The following is a 25,231-nucleotide window of genomic DNA, read 5'->3' as shown; positions in this document are numbered from 1 at the left end:
AAGCCGGCAAGGATTTACGATCACAGGAATCAATTTGAAGGGGTAAATTCAATTTGAAAGACTGCCATTAGGATAAGGCAATTAAATAGTCGTTTTCATTGTCGATTGAACATTTATATTATTATTTAAAATTTTTTATATCAATATTTAATTATCATCTTACCATTTGATTTTCGTGATCTAAGTACCGTAATCCGAAGTAAGCTGTCTCCAAAAGATTTAAATGACGGAAAACACGGTCCAACAATTCTTGTCCCAAATTTGAACCCTGTAATTGTAAAAAAAAAAACAAACGATTTTTTATAGAAGAATAAATTATCAATTTAACGATCGCTATAGTAAGTTAAAAATAAAAATATTTGATAATTTGTCCTTGATGCAGAAGCGTGACAAAGCCGAATGAGGCTTGGTCGAGATTGAAATCGGTCGTTTCCTGTTTCTCACTGGAATCAGGCGTCTATAATGTCCATTTGTTTTCTCCCTGTAATGCATGTACACTGACACGGACAACGTTTTTTCAGTAAATGCACTGAAGCTTAATACTAGGAAGGACTGCTCTGGTTATAAACTATAGACATGTATACACTTTTAAAATCACAATACAACAGTGCGCAAGGTAATTGTTCCAAGTAGAGAAAAACAAAGAAAAAAAATTACAATGATATCTTGAAGAAAAAGCATAGGAAAGAACCATCTCGACTCGTGGCTCCGCCCTATGCGTACACTAGAGAGATTGATCTTTCATCGTGGATCGGGTATACAGATAATTTAAAAAAAACATAAGAATTTTTGAGAAAGGAATTTCGTTCCCTCAATAATTAGGAGTCGTTTCATTCACAGCAAATTGTTGCTTGTTATGAGAATTTCTTTAGCCATGCAAGATTGAAATGATCAGTAAAATTTACCAGAAGGTCGAAATAATAATGCCTTACTGTCACGCATAGCAAATAAATATCTCAATAAAAGACTTATTTAATTCTTTATTATTTCAAAATTAAATAATACGTGTTAAAGAATATTAACGTTATACAATACACTAATCGATATAGCCAATATATATGCATGTAATTGAACTCAATCAATTTAAAGTATATAATATCTACCCATACATCGTATCGTTTCAAAACATATATTTCGACTCTTAAATACCTTCTCCCAACTCTTCAGACACTTGACTTCTTCAAGTATGTTATCTTCTCCGTCTCTTTTTTTATTATTTGATACTATATTACTCGGTCTCTGTTCCTTTCTTTCGGGGTCAATGACAATGCGTCGTTCAAGTAAAAGTTAAGTTGCCAAGAAAGAGTCGTTGAGTGAGAGCCCCAAGCTCAGAGTGGTGAAAAGAACTTTCAGTGGAACTAAAAATACATTGTAACAATGTTTATTGCTTGTGGTTTTTAATAACAACTACAGACTACATCTTCGCAAACTTGACGGTCAAAAAATTATTTTTTAATGTAAATCATTAATGACAGACTGGCACGAGCATCGAATTGTATTATAAAATATTTAAATATATAAAAGCACAAAAAAAAAAATTATAAAATTTTTACAATAATAGCAGTGGTTGAAAAAAAATATTTCAAAAGTGCAAAAATACGTCGCTCAGAATATTATAGTTCTTTCGTGAAACGCATTGTTTTCGCTTTTTTATACTTTTTTTTGCTCTTATACTTGTTCTTTTCTTTTATCTTACACCCTCTTCTTATTGCCTGACCGACACAGAGCTTCCTCACGTGTAACTGCAGACGAGGTATATATACGCTTCCAAGTACATAATATACGTGAGTGCATGCAGTTTGGTAGTGCACAATCAGGATAAAAGGTCTATGCCCTGATTCTCTCGACATTGTCGGAAACATAACGTAAGTATTATAATTAAGTTGACAGCATTTTAAGTGATACAAAACAAACATTCATTCACAAACTTTGTAAAGATATTATTTTATGGTCATCATTAAGTAATTAATACACGGAGAGAAAATTATAGTAACAGTTACAATATATTATGGGAATGGTTCCCATACTGCATGGTAACTGGTTTTTTTTAAATGTTGATTATAGGAACGGCACCCATATATATTATGGTAACCATTCCTATAATTATGGATATAATTCCCATACGGTATCGGAATAGTACCTATGGAATTATGGTAATCGTTACTATGTACGTATGGTAATGGTTACTATAATATTATGGGAATGGTTACTATAATATTATGAAAATGGTTACCATAATATTATGGGAATGGTAACCATAATATTATGGGAATAGTTACCATAATATTATGGGAATAGTTACCATAATATTATGGGAATGGTTACCACAATATTATGGGAATGGTTACCTTAATATTATGGGAATAGTTACCATAATATTATGGGAATGGTTACCATAATATTATAGGAATGGTTACCATAATATTATGGGAATGGTTACCATAATATTATAGGAACAGTTACTATAATATTATGGGAATGGTTACCATAATATTATAGGAACAGTTACCATAATATTATGGGAATAGTTACCATAATATTATGGGAATAGTTACCATAATATTATGGGAATGGTTACCACAATATTATGGGAATGGTTACCTTAATATTATGGGAATAGTTACCATAATATTATGGGAATGGTTACCATAATATTATAGGAATGGTTACCATAATATTATGGGAATGGTTACCATAATATTATAGGAACAGTTACTATAATATTATGGGAATGGTTACCATAATATTATAGGAACAGTTACCATAATATTATGGGAATGGTTACCATAATATTATGGGTATGGTTACCATAATATTTAGAAATTATAATAATTTTTGTTTGTAATAAGCATTTTTTTTGTATATTTAATCTTTTTGTGAAACTATATTACAATAAAATGGTAACCATTCCCATAAAATTATGGTAATAATTCCCATAATATTATGGTAACTATTCCCATAATATTATGGTAACCATTCCCATAATATTATGGTAACTGTTCCTATAATATTATGGTAACCATTCCCATAATATTATGGTAACTGTTCCTATAATATTATGGTAACCATTCCCATAATATTATGGTAACTGTTCCTATAATATTATGGTAACCATTCCCATAATATTATGGTAACCATTCCCATAATATGATAGGAACTGTTACAATGTGGTTATAGGATTGGTTCCTATTTGCTTATGGGAACTATTCCTATGAGTATGGTAATCATTACCATGATTCTTTCACATGCGATATGGGAGCTGTTACCATAATGATAGGAATTGTTACCATATTTATGGAAACCTTCCCAAAAAGTATGGGTCTATATCCCATAATCCTTAGTAATCATTACCATAACGGTATGGGATGATATTTCATAAACGTACTAGGAACAGTTCCTTTAATTTTTTCTCCGTGTAGTATTCATCTTTACATAAATATAAAATTTATTTCTCTTCTTTGCATTTTAATCTATGCGATATATATACGATGTTAAATGTATGAAAATCCAAATTTTATTGCGTTTATCTATAGCTCTTTCAAAATTTCATTAGATCTTGTTCTTATCATTATCTAATAACAAATCAAATTTCATTTAATTACGGTTATCCTAGAACCGACGATATGTGCGCGTTTGCGAATGTTTGCGCGCGTGTGTTCGGGTGTGCGCAAATGTGCGTGTGTGTGTGGGTGTGTGTTCGGGTATGTGTGCCAATTTGCGGGTGTGTGTGTGTGTGAATGTGTGCGTATCAGCTGATCAGTAATGTAATACGCGAGTTTTTACTTCGATTATATTTAGTGGAGTTATATTTTATTAATTCTATTTTTAAAACTCCTCTCCGGAGTGAATTTCACTCTGCAAATTTTTTACAGTGTAGTGTTAAGTGATATACATTTTGTATAAAATTGATCAAAAATTTTTTGAAGTCAGTTGATGAACAATTGTCAGTCAATTTTTGGTGACTCGACAACAAAAAAATTACAATTATTTTTCATCATCACGGGGGGACTAGGGGTTTCAGCATTAAAAAAAATTGTTTTTTGCGAATTTTTCTCAGCTGTATGGATAGAGTAAATTAATTTAAACCTTTTGTACATTGTTAAGCGTTAAATTTTTTTTTCGTTTTTTTTTTTTGGATATTTTGAAAACTGTCAGATCAATCAATTCCAAAATCTAATCAGCTCTAGAACGCAATAAAAGTTTTCGATTGCCGCCAAGAACGTCTCAATCGGATAATCTGTTCGAAAAATATCGTTGACGGAATAATAAATGTAAAATCTGTATCTGCTTTTTTCATTGAATAACATCATAATTACTGAACAACATAACTCAAAACTAATATGTTCTTCTTTATGTAAGTCATTGGAAGTGACTGCTTAAAAATCATCATGTTCGCTCGTATCACGATATACTTATACGATACAGATACAACATATCACGTAAACTTATTTTTGAGCTAATTATTGAACATAATTGTGAATAAATATGTAAAAAACGCTTATTTATTAATTATTTTGAATTCTAAATTTTTCTATTTTAATATAAAACGTAACCCTTTTGAGCTTGAAAAGCTCATAAAAAAAAGGGAAACAAAGGTATTTTCGAGCTCGAAAATGTATTCACACCAACCATTCGAGCTCTTTGAGCTCGAAAACAGCGGGAAGTTCCGGGGCTGGCCCACAGGGCCAACCGATGCCCAGATTTTTTCCCTAATTTTATGACTGGTTTGTTCTAAAAGTAAAAATAATTTGAATATTTTAATTTGCAACAAAAAAAAAAAAACAAAAAAAAATTAACAAGATATTTTTAAAAACATCGATGAGCATATGAGACCTCTTTGGAATATCTGGACGATTAAAGAATTATAATAAGAAATTATATATTATTCGTAACTGTCGGTAAGAGTCACGCTTATCCACGAACCCGGCATGTAAACGTGTATCCTTATGATGGAATGCGAAGGTTCTGGTTGCTGGTTGCCTCATTGAATGGCAATTTTCCGACATTATATTCCTGACATCAACCATAATCAATCGCCTTACTACCAAATCAACGTAAATACTGAACGGACCAAAATTTAGAAATATCACTCATACGATAATTATTTTTGCTCCCGCGTAAAATACAATTAGATTTGATTTTTTAAGTTTTATGATTTAGAATAAAATTATTATTAGATTGAGTAAACGCACGTGCCAAGGCTTGTCAGCAAGTGAATGTGATATGGAGTGAAATTATGAGCTCAGCTTACAATCATATACTATAGAACGGATATAGACACTACACAAGGTCGAGAAGTTGATCGGAAAATAAATAAAACAAGAGCTGGCATAATGAAAGTAACATACATGTTGTCAAGAATGAGTGGAAGAGAAAAAGTGATGGGTGAGCTGTACTAGCCTGCGGCAACTCTAAGACGTCAGTGGTTATATATAGGTGGCATACAGGTAGACAAGCAATCATCTTCGGCTCGCATGTGTTGGACTATCAGCCACGGCCTATCCCTAAGGCTATCTTTCGTTTGCTTCGTGTATATCCTTTATGCGTACGGGCAACCGTTTATTTAGCTATTTCTTGCTCCGTTTCAGCCCCCAGCAACGAACCTACGTCGTGGGAATCGCTACTCCCTAAAATATATATATAAATTTAAATACACATATATATACATATATATATACATGTATATATATTTATATCGAACAGTTAACAATTTTTTATGACTCGAATTATTGGTAAATTATTGTAAAAAATTTTCTTAATCTATCACGTAAGTTAAAAAGGTTCATATTTAAAATACAGGTTGAATATTCAAATAGTAATATTCGATTCGAACGTTATTCGCACATCTCTAATATACAACATATTTTACTTTACGTACCATCAAATTAACAGAAAAAAAAGTTTATTTAAATATATTTATATCTGCAAATATATACGTTCATTAACAGTGAAAATACCGATTTTATAAATAATTATAGTTCTTGTGTCTATTGTAAAAATGCAGGCCAGTAATTTTTAAGAATTAAAATTTATTTATAATAATTCAATTAAAGTGTTAAGAACAAAGAACTAAAAATGTTTTGAGATAATTCATAAAAATATTAGAAATAATACACCTATGAATCTATACTAATATATTAGTATACAGCAAAAAGAAAGAAAAAGATAAGCGATCGGTAGTAATTTTCGTGTATCTTATAATGAAAGAGCGCAAAACGCAACCAAAGTGATCTTGACAATATAAAATTGTTTTTAGTAATAGTGTAAAATGTTTTTCAAAAGTATAAAAAAAACTATAATGTGTAGCATTGTCTTTAATGTGTCGATGATACAGTGGTCTTTCTGCGAAGTTATTCGAAAGCAGAATTCTAACATACACGCACACACACCCACATATATATGTATATATATATATATATATATATATATATATATATATATATAATCTCGCGTCCATAAGCTAGTCCATTAAGTAATTTTGATTTTTCTACTGGTTCTCTACCTACTCGAGAAGTTGTTTCTCCTGTGTCGGCTGATTTAGCCTCGAGCAAAAGTTTATAAGCATAGGGTACATTATACAGGTTGAAGGTTGGGGCGAGGTTGAAGCCTGATGTTTTACGCAAATAAAATAGTGGAACATGAAAGAAGAAAAATGCAAACTAGTGAGTAAAAACCATGGATGTAACTGTGAAGGTGATGAATGAGATGCGATTCATTTCGCATTTGACTATAACTTTTTTCAGATTATAACAAACTCTGTACCTTCAACCAAGTATCTATAGAGAAAAAAAGAGGCAAATTTGTATAGCGGAATAAAAAATACCTATGCTATTTTTAATCATTTTAGACAAATTTTTTTTTTCTTTTCTAATAATAATGATGCTTTATTTTACGCACAGAAAAAACAGTTAACTTGATTCAAGAAAATTATAAACTTTCGAATTTTCTTTCTTGATTCAATAAAAATGAAAAACTTGATTCGAAAACTCTTTTTTGGTTCGATCAAGACAGTAAATTCTCTTGCTTCAAAATAATTTATTTTTGAAGTGAAATTGAAAATTTCTTGGTTTAAAGAAAAAAATTATTGGCTACAGAAAATAAGTCATCTCACTTCAAAAAAATTAACGTTTGGAATGAAAAAAAATTTACTGCCAAGAAACATTTTCTTGCCACAAGAAAAAATATTTCTTGCTCCAAAGAATAGACGTCTTGAATGAAAAAAAAAAAAAACCCTCGGGCCAAGAAAAAATCTCTTGGCCCGAGAAAAAAAATTTCTTGCTCCAAAAGTTTGCTTCTTTAATAAAAAAGGAAAACTTTTCTCAGTCAGAAATGTATTAGGCCAGTAAATAAAGCCGTTTTTTTTGGTCAACCTCACACTAAATTTTCGATCCAATTTTTTTTTTTTTTTTTAGATTAAGGGTTTAATACTGACCATAAAATCACAAAATGCTCACAGATCCAGATGGAGCTTCGATCGTAATCTTGAAAGAAAGTTTTTTACTCATATCTCGGAAACTATGCACTTTAAGGTAAAAGTTATTGATACCATTATTGTAGAGAATAAAATTTTGCATTTTTGTTTTGTGTAAACTTTTTTGTAAAACTTACCGTTTATGATTTATGGTCCATTTAATGAACCAGTTTTTCTATTTCGGCCGATAACTTTTAAAATATTCGAATAATCGATGAAATTCATCTATTCATTTTTAAAGATCACTTTCTTCTCTGCAACTTTTGTTTCAAACTTTTTTTTCTAATGTCCATACTTTTTGAGCTACAGGACGTTCAATGTTGAACCACCGGATGTAAGGTCGAAAATCTCAAGGCATGCATAGTCTGATGGTAAAAATTTAACAAATAAATTAAAGAAAATATCCCGATTGTTTATGCACAACAATAAAAAGTTCATTTTGTTACTTGCAGTACACAGAAAAAGATAATCGGTAGAAGTGACACTGATAGAAGGATTTCTTTGGATTAAATAAGATTTGTTAATATTTAATAAATGGTTTATTAATGAACAGGCTCAAATAAATATTTATTGACAGTCAACAAATTATTTGTTAGAGCGTATTTTCTTGCACCAAAAAAATATTTATTATTGTATAATGAATGATTTATTAATATTTAATAATTCATTTATTTGACGAAATTTAACGTATTTGAATATACAACCTAATTCTCTTATAATATAAATAATAACAATATTTTAAAAAATTTATTTCAAGTAGGAAGATAACGAATATATTATAATGAAAAAATTTTTTTCATAAAATAATTAACAAACAATTATTTAAAATAATTTTTATATTTTATATAAAATATAGTCGTATGGCAACGCTTATTACTATCCAGTTAGTCTCATGCTAATATATCCAACTACATATGATTGTATGTAGCCATCTATCGATAATATTCGCTAAAGAATTATTTGTTAACTATTAATAAATATTTATTTGTCTCAAAGAAGCTTCTCACAAGAGTTTTAATAAATCTAGTTTATTACTCTCAAATAAATCCTTCTATCAGTGTACCGATTAACAACCGGTTTCCTGTATTTCCTGTAAAAATTCCAAGTAACATCCCTCAAAAGTAGTTTTTTTTGTCCACTGAAACCGGTCAGTAGAACCGAAATAATCCATTGCAGCTACCGATTATTTCAGTATTGGGCACTAAAATTTAATCGGTACACGGAGAAAAAATTAAAGGAACTGTTCTTAGTACGTTTATGAAATATCATCCCACACCGTTATGGTAATGATTACTTGGGATTATGGGATATAGACCCATACTTTTTGGGAAGGTTTCCATAAATACGGTAACAATTCCTATCATTATGGTAACAGTTCCCATATCGCATGTGAAAGAATCATGGTAATGATTACCATACTCATAGGAATAGTTCCCATAAGCAAATAGGAACCAATCCTATAACCACATTGTAACAGTTCCTAAGCGTATATGGTAATGGTTACCATAATATTATGGTAATCATTCCCATAATGTATGGGAATTATTACCATAATATTATGGGAACGGTTACTATAATATTATGGGTATGGTTACCATAATATTTAGAAATTATAATAATTTTTTTTTAATAAGCGTTTTTTTTTGTATATTTAATCTTTTTGTGAAACTATATTACAATAAAATATTATTTTTGGTCAGATAAAAATTAATTTGTAAATAATAATAATAAATAACTTCATAATAATTTACACTGCAAAATTCAATAGAAAAAAAAAAATTTTTATGATTTCTAATCATTATGGTAACCATTACCATAATATTATGGTAACCATTCCCATAATATTATAGTAACCATTCCATAATATTATGGTAACCATTCCATAATATTATGGTAACCATTCCCATAATATTATGGTAACCATTCCCATAATATTATGGTAACTGTTCCTATAATATTATGGTAACGATTAACATAATATTATAGTAACCATTACCATAGGTACATAGTAACGATTACCATAATTCCATAGGAACTATTCCGATACCGTATGGGAATTATATCCATAATTATAGGAATGGTTACCATAATATATATGGGTGCCGTTCCTATAATCAACATTTCAAAAAAACCAGTTACCATGCAGTATGGGAACCATTCCCATAATATATTGTAACTGTTACTATAATTTTCTCTCCGTGTAGCTGCTACTAAATAGTTTTAGATAACAGCTAACGACTCGTCATTTGTAGCTGCTACCTATACCCGATACCGAAATAATCAGTAGCTGTTACCGAAAATTGATAGATAGCAGCTACCAGTTACGAATGGGCACCTGCTACTATTAATTTTCGGTAACAGCTACCGTACGTAATTGGTAGCTCTTACCGATTGATTTTCAATAACAGCTACCGATTAAATTTCAGTACCCGATATTGAAATAATCGGTAGCTGCAATGGATTATTTCGGTTCTACTGACCGATTTCAGTGGGCAAAAAAAACTACTTTTGAGGGTTGTTACTTGGAATTTTTACAGAAAATACAGGAAACCAGTTGTTAATTGGTAACTTTTACCAATTATTTTTTTCCGTGTATTGCAAGTAACACAATGAACTTTTGATTGTTGTGCATAAACAATCGGAATATTTTTTTTAATTTATTTGTTAAATTTTTACCATTAGACTATGCATACCTTGAGATTTTCGACCTTACACCCGGTGATCCAACATTAAACGTCCTATAGCCGAAAAAGTATGGACACTAGAAAAAAAAAATTTAAGCAAAAGTTGTTGAGAATAAAATGATCTTTAAAAATGGACAGATGCATTTCATCAATTAATCCAATATTTTAAAAGTTATCGGCTGAAATAGAAAAACTGGTTCATTAAATGGACCATAAATCGTAAACGGTAAGTTTTACAAAAAAGTTTACACAAAACAAAAATGCAAAATTTTATTCTCTACAATAATGGTATCAATAACGTTTGCCCTAAAGTGTATAGTTTTCGAGATATGAGCCAAAAACTTTCTTTCAAGATTACGATCGAAGCTCCATCTGGATCTGTATTTTGTGATTTTATGGTCAGTAATGAACCCTTAACCTAAAAAAAAAAAATAAAATTGGATCAGAAATTTAGTGCGAGGTTAAATGCTTTATTTACTGGCCTAGATTCTCCCTCCGAAAGGTTGACGTGTCGATTTTTTTTTTTTTTATCTGAAACGTATTTCCTTTTTTCGCGAAAAATTATTCAAGTAACCCTTAATGGTAAATATTAAGGTCATGGTGTACTCTAGAATATACTATTCGCTATGAGTGTGACTGCAGCGCCAGACAAAGTATGAACTACGGGAGGCTGTCAGAGTATGTTTTTATACGTATGTCAATAGCAAGAAACATAAAAATAAATAAATATTATAAATAATAGTAAAAAAAAAAGTTGTAAAAAATATGTGACAGTTTTATAGTAATTGCAGTTTTGTTTTTTAGCTAAACGGACCATCAATAAGTAAGTATAATGATAAAAAATAAAAAAGATTGCAGTAAGCATTTAGGTTAAGTTGTTTGAAATTCATATCAAAGTCAAAATATGATACTAAGGAAAAAGTCAAAATGAAATATAAATAATTAAATAATAACAAAATAAATACTTTCACGTGTGCTTGCTTACAATTTCAGTAATCATAGCCTCCCGTAACTCCGAAAGTAACCACTGCAAACGCTTCAGTCAATTTGATTTCCCCTACTATGGCTTCACTCAGAGCGAATAGTATAATCCAAAAATGTACTTGTCTCTCTGCTGGTTGGGCGCGATCTCGTGGCGAGCACTGAACTACTCCCGCTGCTGCTGCCTAGCACTGGTGACTTTCCTCTTCTCCATATCTATCTTTTCTCCCAAGAAATTTTTTCTCTTGGCTTAAGCAACTTTTGTTTTCTTGGTCGGAGCATATAAAAATACTTACATGAAAAGTCTACTTGTTCCGAAAAATTGTATTTACTTTAAACAAGAAAATGCAATATTGCTACAAAAAAATGTGTCTTGCTTAAAAAAAAATAGCTCTTACTTTAAGTCATATAAACTCTTGAAACAAGTGAAAATTTTTTGATTTAAGCGCAAAAATTGAGACAATGCAGATTGTCTTCGTCGTCCTCAGCCTTACGGTTTCCCTGCTATCGTCGCGTTACCGACCTAAAACTAGAGTCATAGTGCCATGATCACATGACTAATTATCACCTTAACGCATGACCATGGGGGAAAGTTGGGAACGAGCCTAAAAACTCAGCCCTATGATCCTGCAGTGATTGAACTTCACTTTAATCTTGGAACCTAACGAGCGCGCAAATACTGATAAAACAATAGGGTAGAAATCTATAAAAAAATATAAAGAATTCTAGCGATATATTCGCCATACTAAGTTTCTAAGTTTATTTATAATTGAATTTCTTTTACCCTGGTAGAAACGATTCCGGGTACCTGACCAGGCTTCATATAATTTGCCCGATTTGAAATAAGGACCCGAGAAATCACCCCGGTTATTAGCCCGATAAGAATGTAATGCGTTTTGAGATGGCCCCGGCAAAAGAGCCCGGTCAGGTAAATAATCGGGCCCTCGCGGTTTTGAGAATGCCGTAAAAATGCCGTAAACTTTCGGCATTGATGCACATGCCGTAAATTTACCGTAATAATTTGGTATTAATATGGTTATATTGGCCAGTTTTTTTCCTGTAGTTATGCCATATACTTTCTGTACTTATGCTGTAGAATTACCAGAATACTACAGTAATATTACTATAAAAATGCCGAACTTTTACTGAAGAAATGCTGCAAAAAAACTATAACAATACCGAACTTTTACCAAAAAAATGCTGTAAAAAAACTGTAAAAATGCCGAACATTTACCAATAAAATGCTGTATAAAAACTATCATACGATAATGTTATAATAATGAAATTGTTGTTTTTGTGATAATAATACTGTCAGTATCCTGCAATTTTGCCAGATTTACGCTGATGAAATAGGAAATTGTAAAAACTATGGTTTTATTTTTTGTTCGCTTCTGCATTTAACATCATTGAAAATGTGCAAAATGTAATTTTTTTTATTTTATTTTATTGGTTCACACAATTCTTACTCAAACAAAAAAATGTAAGTGAAAATAACTATCTGTGAAAATTGATGTTTTCAATTTTCTACACGGAGAAAAAAATATAGTAATTTTTACTAAAAAATATGGGTAAAAATTACTATATTTAGATTGTAATGTTGAACCGCTATTGAAAATATAGGAAATATTATTAATCACATTAGTATATTTTATTTATCGTGGTTAGTAATTTTTACAATACGGATAAAGGAATATTTACTATACTGCTTAGTAAAATATACATCTCAAATATGAAATAGTAAAAAACCTCATTAGTAATAATTGTAAGTCGTTTAGTAATTTTGAAAGTACGAATATTGGAATATTTACTATACTGTTTAGTAAAATATACATCCCAAATATGGAATAGTACAAAACCTGCTTAGGAATAATTGCAATTAATAATTACAATAAGCTTCCGTAATTTGAAAAGTAAGAATTAAAATTAACTGATTGTAAAAAATAATCTATTTATACGAATTATTAATAAATACATAATGCATTTTTTTATCTTAATACATGAATCTTTTCATACTTATAAACAAATATATATATATGTGACTATTAAAAAGATTTATAAACAATTACATTTGTAAAGTATAATTAATTAATTTGAAATCATTGATTCGAGCATAGTTGACTGTACACTAGTTGACAATTTAGTGTTAACTAGATTTATAACTATTTATCTAATTTAAAAATTATTCATCATAAAAAATTCAGTGAGTCTATAAAGGATAAATAAATGATTCAATTTGCTATTATTGTTATAACAAAACATTTAATTTAAAAAGTTATTGTCATAGTACAATATGTTGTGTATTTGTAGGAAAAGACATTAATTATGATTATATATAATAATATAATAAATATTAAGATGCTGTTAGATTCCAAAGGAGCGTCTATAACCGGCATTTCCATTTTCACTTTTTTTAATCACAAGCACATGCATATATATTTCACCTTCACTCAAATAATCACTATACAATTTTATAGGTTATGTTTCCTGAAGACAGGTTAACAGTACACACTATTCCAAAACCGTTTGGGCAGAACTGAGTGGAGCGCTCGCCGGGTTACAACGATATGGTTTCAACATAGTACAAAATTACTAAACGTTTAGTAATTTTTGTATACTATGTACTTAGTAGTATTTCTTATGCGCATAATAAAATTCATAATACACGTAGTAAATTTTATTTCATGAATAGCAAAATTTATATTCCGTTCAATAATTTATCAAATCTCGGAAATGTAATATTTACTATATTGCTTTGTAAAATATACTTTCCGTTGTATTGTATTTATTAAAAATTGATGTAATAAAATTTACAACTCTGTTTAAAAAAAATTCAATCATGATAGTAAAAAATCTATTACGTATAGGAATTTTTAAAATCTGCATATTGTAATAATTACTGAACTGTAAATTTTACTAAACGTTTTGGAATAATTACAAACTGAAATGTATTTATTCATTTCTGTTAGTAAATTTTACTAAAATATTGTAATTATTATTATATTTTCGAGACTCGTTTTTTCCGTGTAAAGTTCGTTTGTATTCATCTAAATACAATTACTAACATCTTTCGAGTAAGTGATTTGGCATAATGGCTACCAGATCAGACTTTGAATAATTAGGTTTTGGGATCGAGTCCACGAATAGACGGGAGTTTTTTTTTTTTTTTTTTTTTCATGACAGTTATTGCATATAACTTTATAAGGTTATATAATTATATAAAATCAGATATAACTACATAAAATTTTATACAATTATATATAAATTTTTTTCTGGGTAGAACGGTTAGATGCTGCAAAAATGCCGAAAATATACTATAAATATGCTGTATAATTATGGTTTTAATGCTGTTCAATACCGTATTTTTTCCGATTCATTGCCGTAAATATTCTGAATTTATTTCGTAAATTTTTGGTAATAATACGGCAAAAAAACTGGCCAAAATAACTCGAGTAATACCATATTTATGCGATATTTATACCGTACAATTTTGGTATTATTTCGGTATTTCCAAAAACGCGAGGGTAGACAGTTAATCACCCGATCGGGCATACGTTCTGCTGCGTGATCAGGAAAGAATTCAAAAACCTGATTGGGTTTTTTGTAATTACCCCAACTATTTACCTAGTTAAAATGCAGTGCGCTTTGAAAGGATGTAGGGTAACTAGTCCAGTCTGTGACCACCCACCAGTAAATGACCGATATGCAGAAGAATGATCATAATAATTTAAAAACTAAATTAAAAGTTATTATTTACTTATCAATTTAATCTTACATGTCTTCATTATTATTAAATCACAACAAATTGAAGTGATTTATACAATTATCATTGAAAATAATTAAAATTATATAGAGGATTAAAGAATTATTAGAGAAATATTGAATTTGAACATAAACGTTTGAAAAAAATCATTTTTAAAAACTATGTGTTTCGATAGTAATAATGGATTTTTTATAAAACAGTAAAATTTAAATCATTTATGTAAGTAAATTAATTAATAAAATTGACTTTGGATACGTGAAATCAACGTAAATATTATGTTTTTATTAATGGCCCTGGGACGATAAGAATACCGAATCGACCCCAGAAAGGAATCGGGCTCATAACTTTAGGAAATATTCGTACACATGAAATACTTCGATACAGCAAGTTTCAGATTTTTATCTACTACTACGTCTGAATAAATCGAAAAATACTGAAAAGTAGTAAAAATTGTTATTCTCTGCGTCTTGTTAATCGAATGATCTAGTAACCGGGTCTGTTTTGGGGCATGATGGTAGCGTTTTGGAAAAAAAATAAGAGCCATATTTGTCCGTAAGAACCTAAAAAAAAAAACGAGATTTTATTCTTAATTTTGATTTTTAAGCGTGTTACGATAATCATAAAAATATAAGACTATTTTTTTTTAATTCCCATTCACTTTCTGACGAAATTGTGAGCTTGGGAAATTTTTTTTTTAAGGTACCACATATCGAAAAAAAATCAAAATCGATTTTTTGCGCAAAAATCAATTTTTTTTTCATGATTAACTTCTAAAATGATAAAATACAAAGTTTTTGTGAATATTATACTGGTAAAAACAACGAAATGAATTCAGAACGCTCATATAAAAGTAATTGTTCTTTATTTAATAACGTCAATATTAATATCTAATTATAAACTATGAAAAAATATATTAATTATATTAATCTGTTAACAATGAAAATCTTATGAACTCATGACTAGTTCTCGTCGCTATCTTCATCAATCACAGTAGTGACATTGTCTTTATTGAATAAAGTATTGAGTATTGCTGCTGGTCTCTTTTTAGTTAATTCTGACGATTTTAAAAAACTCCAATTAGAATAAACTCTTAATAAATTCAAATCTTCAGCATAGAAGCGCTTTTTTATGAGATGATCGCTGCAACATCGATTTCCATCCGGAATAAAAATTCTTTTTTTAATAAAGCATTGCATACGGGCATCTTGAGGAACAACCATCATATTCCAGTTTGAAACAGAACATACACAACAATATCTATGAGTTGCAACTGTTCTTTTAATTTGAACTTCAATACATTCTTCTGTATCATCATCACATACAAACTCTAAATTAAATGATGGATCATCAGTACTTGACCGAGACAAAGTCATCGTTGATAGATTTGATTCAGTTCTTTCTAATAATTCATTTGAATCTGAAGGTAATTGATCCTCCAATGCTGTCTCCTGATCCTCATCAAGTCTCGGTTTCTTGTATTTTTTGGAATGACAATTAAAACATAAAATATCACCAACTACAATTGGATGATCAAAAATCGTTGATAAATCTTCAACATCTTCATCAGATTGTATATGTTTCAGAGTTCCTCTCGTTTTTTTATGATTTTTGAAGAAATGCCACACTTTGAATTATTACCCTTGCGGTTTTGAGAATGCCGTAAAAATGCCGTAAATTTTCGGCATTTATGCACATGCCGTAAATTTACCGTAATAATTTGGTATTAATATGGTTATATTGGCCAGTTTTTTTCCTGTAGTTATGCCATATACTTTCTGTACTTATGCTGTAGAGTTACCAGATTACTACAGTAATTTTACTATAAAAATGCCGAACTTTTACTGAAGAAATGCTGCAAAAAAACTATAACAATACCGAACTTTTACCAAAAAAATGCTGTAAAAAAACTGTAAAAATGCCGAACTTTTATCAATAAAATGCTGTATAAAAACTATCATACGATAATGTTATAATAATGAAATCGTTGTTTTTGTGATAATAATACTGTCAGTATCCTGCAATTTTGCCGGATTTACGCTGATGAAATAGAAAATTGTAAAAAATATGGTTTCATTTTTTGTTCGCTTCTGCATTTAACATCATTGAAAATGTGCAAAATGTAATATTTTTTATTTTATTTTATTGGTTCACACAATTCTTACTCAAACAAAAAAATGTAAGTGAAAATAACTATCTGTGAAAATTGATGTTTTCAATTTTCTAAAGTTCGTTTGTATTCATCTAAATACAATTACTAACATCTTTCGATTAAGTGATTTGGCATAATGGCTACCAGATCAGACTTTGAATAATTAGGTCTTGGGATCGAGTCCACGAATAGACGGGAGTTTTTTTTTTTTTTTTTTTTTTTTTTCATGACAATTATTGCATATAATTTTATAAGGTTATATATAATTATATAAAATTAGATATAACTACACAAAATTTCATACAATTATATATAAATTTTATTCTGGGTAGAACGGTTAGATGCTGCAAAAATGCCGAAAATATACTAAAAATATGCTGTATAATTATGGTTTTAATGCTGTGAAAATACCGTATTTTTTCTGATTTATTGCCGTAAATATTCTGAATTTATTCCGTAAATTTTTGGTAATAATACGGCAAAAAAACTGGCCAAAATAACTCGAGTAATACCATATTTATGCGATATTTATACCGTACAATTCCGGTATTATTTCGGTATTTCCAAAACCGCGAGGGAATTTGCTCTAGGTGTCGACATATCTTCTCTTAAATAAGAATATAACCAGATAAAATGACCTATTGAATGCAAATAAAGACACGACCAGTTTTTGATTAGAATGTCAACAATACATAATTTTGAGGTTATCGGCAGAAATAGTGGATTTTCTTGAAAACAAATAACAGTATTACCAGTTTCGAATTACAGTACCATCTCAGGGTTTCTAAATGACTTGAAAGTTGAGCAGGAAAGTATAAATTATATAAAAACTGGTTGAATTATGTAAACAATAGTATTTGATACAGATTTAATTATTATAGTTAGAAATAAAGATTATAATAATAAATATAGTTCATCATATGTAAACAATTACTTTTATATGAGCGTTTTGAATTCATTTCGTTGTTTTTACCAGTATAATATTCACAAAAACTTTGTATTTTATCATTGTAGAAGTTAATCATGAAAAAAAAATTGATTTTTGCGCAAAAAATCGATTTTTATTTTTTTTTCGATATGTGGTACCCTTAAAAAAAATTTCCCAAGCTCACAATTTCGTCGGAAATTGAATGGGGAATTAAAAAAAAATAGTCTCATATTTTTACGATTATCGTAACACGCTTAAAAATCAAAATTAAGAATAAAATCTCGTTTTTTTTTTAGGTTCTAAGGGACAAATATGGCTCTTATTTTTTTTTCCAAAACGCTACCATCATGCCCCAAAACAGACCCGGTTACTAGATCATTCGATTAACGAGACGCAGAGAATAACAATTTTTACTACTTTTCAGTATTTTTCGATTTATTTAGACGTAGTAGTATATCAAAATCTGAAACTTGTTGTATCGAAGTATTTCATGGGTGCGAATATTTTCTGAAGTTATAAGCCCGATTCCTTTCTGGGGCCGATTCGGTATTCTTATCGTCCCAGGGTCTTTATGTTGGTCATTCATTGGTGTACTTCATTACTGTACTATAGTACAGTGGCTTATAAGCCAATTAATGACCGACAAGTCATTTATTGGTAAGTCTGAAATTTGTCAAGCCCGGTTAATGACCGTGTGTTTGTTTTTCTTCGTTATTTGATTTTATGGAATAAAAGCGGCTTTCGAAGTTAGGTTAACTTTTTGTTTTATAATTATTGAGAATTTAAAAAAAAAAATTTCTAAATCGGTTTATATCCACCGAATATATAATCTTGTACCTTGTTTTCGTACGCATCGACTAGACTATTCAGGATTAAAAAATATTCAGAATGATTAAAAATTTTTAATACTAGCTAAATCATTTAATATCATAATCGGTGGCAGAAACTCGAATATAATTTCAGCGTTAAAAATTATTCGGAATGAGTAAAAATTTTATTTTGACGCTTTTACAGTGGTAAGAATGATTTCCCTGATTAAAAATACTCATTGAGAGGGATTGAAAATTTTTTCAATCCTTTTCAATCCCAACAGAGGTTTTGAAAAGTATTGAATGGGATTGAAATTTCGATCATTTGAATACTTTGTAATTCTTAAAATGGAATTCAAAAGTATTGAGAAGAATTCAATCTCTCATCATTTCAATACCTTTTAATTCCAAAGTGGAATTCGAAAGTATTGAAAAGAATTCAATCTTTTATCATTCCAATACCTTTCAATTCCAAAGTGGAATTCGAAAGTATTGAAGGGGATTAAATTTTTTATCGTTTGAATACCTTTTAATTCTAGAGTGGAATTCAAATATATTCATCAGGATTCATTCTTGTATATTTTGAATACTCTTTAATTCTCACCCTGATTGAAAATACTCACTGAAAAGGATTTAAAAAGATGAGAATTTAATACTTCTGAATACTTTCTATACCACCAGATTTTTATCTGGGCATAAAATTAATACTTTTCAATTCTATTGAATCCAAAAATATGAGAATTTCTGAACTTCCGAGGAATTGAAAAAGATTCAAAAGAATTAATATTTGTAATCTTTCTGAATACTTTTCAATACCAAAATAATATCCCATTTCGGGTCATGTGTGCGATTGAAAAGAATTCAAACGAATTGAAATTTTTGAATCTTTTTGAATCCTTCTCAATACCAAAAAAGTTCAATATTTCGGATCGAGTGTAGGATTGAAAAGAATTCAAATGAATTGAAATTTTTGAATCTTTTTGAATCCTTCTCAATACCAAAATAGTTCGATATTTCGGATCGAGTGTAGGATTGAAAAAAATTCAAATGAATTGAAATTTTTTAATCTTTTTCAATCCTTATCAATACCTAAATAATTCCATATTGGAAAATATTGAAATGATGAAAAATTGAATTCCTTTCAATACTTTTGAATTCCATTTTAAGAATTACAAAGTATTCAAATGATCCAAAATTCGATTCCATTAAATACTTTCCAAAACCTCCGTATGGATTGAAAAGAATTGAAATACCGCGAGAAGATTTGTTAGATTCATACAAACTATTGGTAAAAAGTATTTATAAACTCCTTTCAGTGAATTTATGTGAGGATCAACTTTTGACTTGTGAAATAGATCTTTTGAACTTCGTATGTGACTGTCAAATATTTTATCAAGTTTCTTTTATTACTTTTAATGTCCATTCTTTACTTCATATAGTCGAAAGTGTACGTAAAAATGGTCCATCGTGGGCAACGTCTGCTTATGCATTTGAAAATTATATATATAATTTGAAACAGAAGGTATCTGGTCTTAATGGAGTTCTCAACCAGATGGCTAATCGTACGCTTCGCTATAACAACTTCCAGCAAATGATTTATGATGAGACTAACACTTCCTGTCGACAATTTTATAACAAAATAATAGATAAAAGACAAATCAAGGCATGTACACTGAGAAAAAAAAGTACTATTTTCGAAACAAGAATTTCTTGGTTCAAGAAATCCGTTCAAAATATTTATTTTATTATTATTAATTATCAATTTCTTGAGAAAAGAGCATCAAATTTATTGTTGTTATTATATGAATTTGATATTATATTATGAGTAAACAAAAGAATAGCTTTACTTGAATTAAATAAAAATTATTTCCTTCAATTCTACGAATTCTTGAGACAAAATTATATATTCTTGAAAATTATCAAGAATATATGTTCTTGTATCAAGTAAATGTTCTTAAAAAAAGTATTTTTTTTTTCTCAGTGTAACTTTGTAAAAAGTAAAGACGGCGCATTAATGATGGATATTGTAAATCAGTCATCAACAGGGTCTATTTCATATTACAGTCGTTGTTTAATTAACAGTAAAATGTATCACAGTCAAATGTATAATCAAGCTAAGAAGACGAATAATTCATTCATGAAATTGATGGATGGTAGAATGGCCCAAATCATGCGATTTTTGATGAAAGATAGCTCTGCTTTCGTAGAAGCTTGCATTCTGGATGTTGAAATGATGGAACAATGTAATCATTTGTGGAAAATTATGGACCGTGGAAAAGAAACGATAATATTGCCAGTAACTATGATTAAAACCAAAATGATTTATATGTCAATAAAAGCATTGATAAGTAATGAATGAAATCAGAACTACTTAACACAACAGCCAAATGACTTTGAAGTTCAGTAGTGCAGTACTGAAATTGGAGATGTAACTTTGTAAATAAACAATAGTTCTAAAAATGTAATTTCATCTCAAAATAACGTCGTTTTGATTAAATTTTATGTAAACCCAGAAAAATTTGTAAGAATATGACAATAAAATTGAGATTTTTATAAGAATCCATATTTCTTTTACCTAAAAGAATTATTCGATAAGGTAATTCGCTATTAAGCTAATTTATGAAGATTTCTATTCGATATCAAGAAATTGAAATTTCACACTTCTTACACAAAAAAAATTCTTATAATCATAATTGAAATAAAATTTATGATGGGCATTATAACAATTATATTGTTCTAATTACTTTGATTTTTATTCGTGCAAGGTAATTATAATTTTCTTTATAACAAAAAAACTGTAAAACATTGAAAGCGGAATTGATTTGAATATTTTTTAATTCTTTGCTGGTTCCTGAATTTAATATTATTTTGTTAAAAGAACTTTAGAAAGATTCAAAAATTTCAATTCATTTTAATTCTTTTCAATCCTACACTCGATCCGAAATATTGAACTATTTTGGTATTGAGAAGGATTGAAAAAGATTCAAAAATTTCAATTCATTTGAATTCTTTTCAATCCTACACGTGCCCCGAAATGTGATATATTATTTTGGTATTGAGAAGTATTCAGAAAGATTAAAAATATCAATTCTTTTGAATCTTTTTCAATTACTCGCAAGTTTAGAAATTCTCATATTATTTTTGGATTGAAAAGGATTTATTTTATGTCCAAATGAAAATGTTGGGGTATAGAAAGTGTTCAAAAGTATTCAATTCTCATCTTTTTCAATCCTTTTCAATGAGTATTTTTAATCAGGGTTGATATGATTAATCGTGAAATTTCAAAAATGATTTACACGATTTCAAAGGATTAAAAATTATTAAGAACTCAATCCTTTGTTATCCTATCAAATGATTTTGTTTAATCAGGGTACTGAGTGTCAAAAAAAAAAAAATAAATAAAACTAGAGAAATAAGATTCAATTTATAAAATCAGAATTTTTTCGTTAATTTTATCATTTTATTTATCAAACATTGTTTGTTCTTTGAAATTCAACGATTGCATATCTTTAACCAATGCAAAGATTAGTAATACCCAGTAAACACATTGACTTAAATTTGATGTCAGAGTGATTTTACGCTATGTCATAATTTACGTAAGATATAAGTCACGAATGAGTCAGGTGTGACTCATTATTTCACACTTTTTTACGTAAGGTTATGATGTAAGACTAATGACGTATACGTGACGTAAATGTGATGTCTGTGTGACATTCCATGACGTTAGTATGAAATATAGGTGATATCAAAATCATCAATCCGGAAAAATTATTTTTGAAAAAAAAAAAAAAAAAAAAAAAAAAAATTAAATACCGAATTTTAGATTTGATTACTACCGCGCAAAGGCATTACAAATTCAGAAACACGAATTGATAGCAGTAAATAATGATAAAATCCTGGGCATCTGCTGGGTTCGAACACGGCTCCTCTTGGCTGGTAGTCCTGAACGTTGATCATTGGTCCACATCACGAGAGTTCAAGTCTTGTGCTTAATTGATGTATTTATAAATAACTTTATTAAATTGATTAAATTACAAGAAAAAACAGATAAAATTCGACTCGAATATTCCTAAAATGTTTTCCGATAAAAAAAAAACACATGGTTGTTTTTAGTATTTAAAAAAAATATAGCGTAAAAATTCATTTGTTTACAACAAATTGTTTGTTTAATAAACAAATGAAAAATTATTAAAAAATTATTTTTTTATAAAACAAGAGAACATGATAAATTATGATTTAAAAAAAAATAGTTCATTAATATTAATACTAAGCAAAAAAAAAAAAATTTTTAATTAGCAAATGCGCTTTTTAGCAATAAAAAATTTTTTTTAAGGGACGATTTTTTTCTTAAAAATCATTAATTTCATCAAGCATCTTATTCCCAAAAAAAATTTTTTTTAAATCTTATGAACAATGCATTTGTTTATAATAATTATTTGAACGATGTCAGTAAAAATTTTTTTAAAATTTTTGTTAAGTAGCTTTTAGCAATAAAAAAACAAAATAATCAAAAAAATAAAATTCCGTGATTGCTTTATTTACATTTTTAATTTTTCAATTCCTTAGATCGTAAATAAAAAAGTGAAAAATCGAAATTTTTTAATTTTTCCACCGGCGATTTTTTCTAAACCCTTTCAAGAACAGCTCTACGATGTGAACAAAATCCTGGATTCTTAGTTTAGAAATAATCAGGGTTTTTATATAAACTTTGAACGAGTAAAAATGAACTAAATAACAAAAGCATAGTTCATTGAAAAATTGAGGTAAAATTTTTTTTTCGGTGGATTATCATTAATCCATGTGTTTAGAAAGAACCAAATTTTTTTTATTTCTTAATATTTATATTTAATCGGTTAAAATAATTTTTTTCGATTATGCTATTGATTCTATTAACGCGCGTGCATGCGCTGCTACCCGTTTTTAGTCCCATTTTCACCGCTAAATTAAAATTATAAATATTGTTGGTACAGTTCGGGGAGTCAGGACTTTTTTTGAACATTTGCTGCTCTTTGAGGATCTTTTTACAAATTTTGGATATCTCAAATAGTTGTTGAACTATATGTAAAAAACCAAACCACTATTTTTTTTTTTTTTTACTAAATTGTTAATGACTTACAATTTTTGCCAGGCCCAAATTTCCACTTTAATTTTTTTTTATAGATGCTATTTCGAATCAAATCAGACCTCAATCATAATTTTCGGTGGTCTTGGACAGATTTTCGTCAAAAAGGCACTTGTTGACTAATATGTTTCTATGCGTAAATACCGTAACTTACATGAGACAACAAGTCATTGAACATACAAACGGGAATATGATGAATATTATTATATTCTCATAAAATTCAATTATTAATGACAGGATCATTTTCTCATGCGTTCTTATTAAAACAGAAATTTTTTAAATTTTATTGTTTTCTTTTAGAATCCAATTGTGACTGATAAAAATATTTTCGGATACGTTCTCATCCAAACGGGAAGTTTATAAATTTTATTATATTCTCATAGAATCCCATCATTACTGACGGAATTATTTCCTCATACGTTCTCATTGAAACAAAAATTTTGCTAGTTTTATTATTTTCTCATAGATTCCAGTTGTAAGTGCGACGAGATCATTTCCTTATACATTCTCATCCAAATAGAAATTTTGTCAATTCCATTATTTTCTCATAGATCCCTATAAATCCCGTGAATATTTTATCCCATCCAACCTTATAAAAATTCATTTTTATAAACATTTGTATTTTCCGATAGATTCTTATAAAGAATCCCTTATCAGAATCTATGAGAAAATAATTTTTTTAAATACCTCCTATACAATCTTATAAAATTCAGTAAGTTCTATGAGAAGAGGACTCCCGCTTCCCATAGAACTCATTGATTCTCATAAAATTCCTATGAGAATTTATAAGAAGCTATCGGATCTTATGAGATTTTTTAAGCACTCTATAGAGTGAAATGCCGGTAAAGACAGAGTTCATAAGTTTTCGTGATGGATTTTTACAAAATTTAAAAAAACTCCATGAACTTATATGAAATTTTATAAAAACAATATTTGTCAGCCTCGATGATAATTATAAAAAGTTATATAAAAATTTATTCAGTTTCTTCAAATTTTTTAATTTTCTGTTGTGATGTGAAATTTAAAAAATCTTATATAAAATTTTGCGAAACATTGAATAATTCCACAAAATTTTATGAAATTCAATCGATTTAAAAATTGCAATACTACACTTCACAATCTTAATATCAAAAAAGTTCATACTGTCGTCACATTTTCTTTTTCATCCTCAATGATATTTTCGGTATATCATCTAAAAAAATAACGTTACTTTTTTTATGCTCACGCTAATGTTTTAATCTAAAACGTCTGAAATTTATTATCGAGTTTATCGATTACTTTGGCCCCAAAAATGTTCGATATTTAATTGTTATTTTTACACATTTAC

At 28.8% G+C, this 25,231-nt stretch overlaps 1 protein-coding gene across 2 annotated transcripts in view; it reads right to left on the bottom strand.

The window, feature by feature from the left end:
* LOC103574845 (band 4.1-like protein 4) overlaps window positions 1-25,231 on the bottom strand; it is a 97,135-nt gene that overhangs the window by 46,945 nt on the left and 24,959 nt on the right. For both annotated transcript variants that reach the window (XM_053740364.1, XM_053740365.1), the window contains exon 3: window positions 164-268. In XM_053740364.1, the coding sequence (XP_053596339.1) occupies window positions 164-268 (105 nt within the window). The remainder of the gene's footprint in view (window positions 1-163; window positions 269-25,231) is intronic.

This window comes from Microplitis demolitor, chromosome 7 (assembly GCF_026212275.2).
Source record: "Microplitis demolitor isolate Queensland-Clemson2020A chromosome 7, iyMicDemo2.1a, whole genome shotgun sequence".
NCBI lineage: Eukaryota > Metazoa > Arthropoda > Insecta > Hymenoptera > Braconidae > Microplitis > Microplitis demolitor.
The sequence above is the reverse complement of the archived record's forward strand: the minus strand, read 5'-3'. Positions and strand labels throughout refer to the sequence as shown.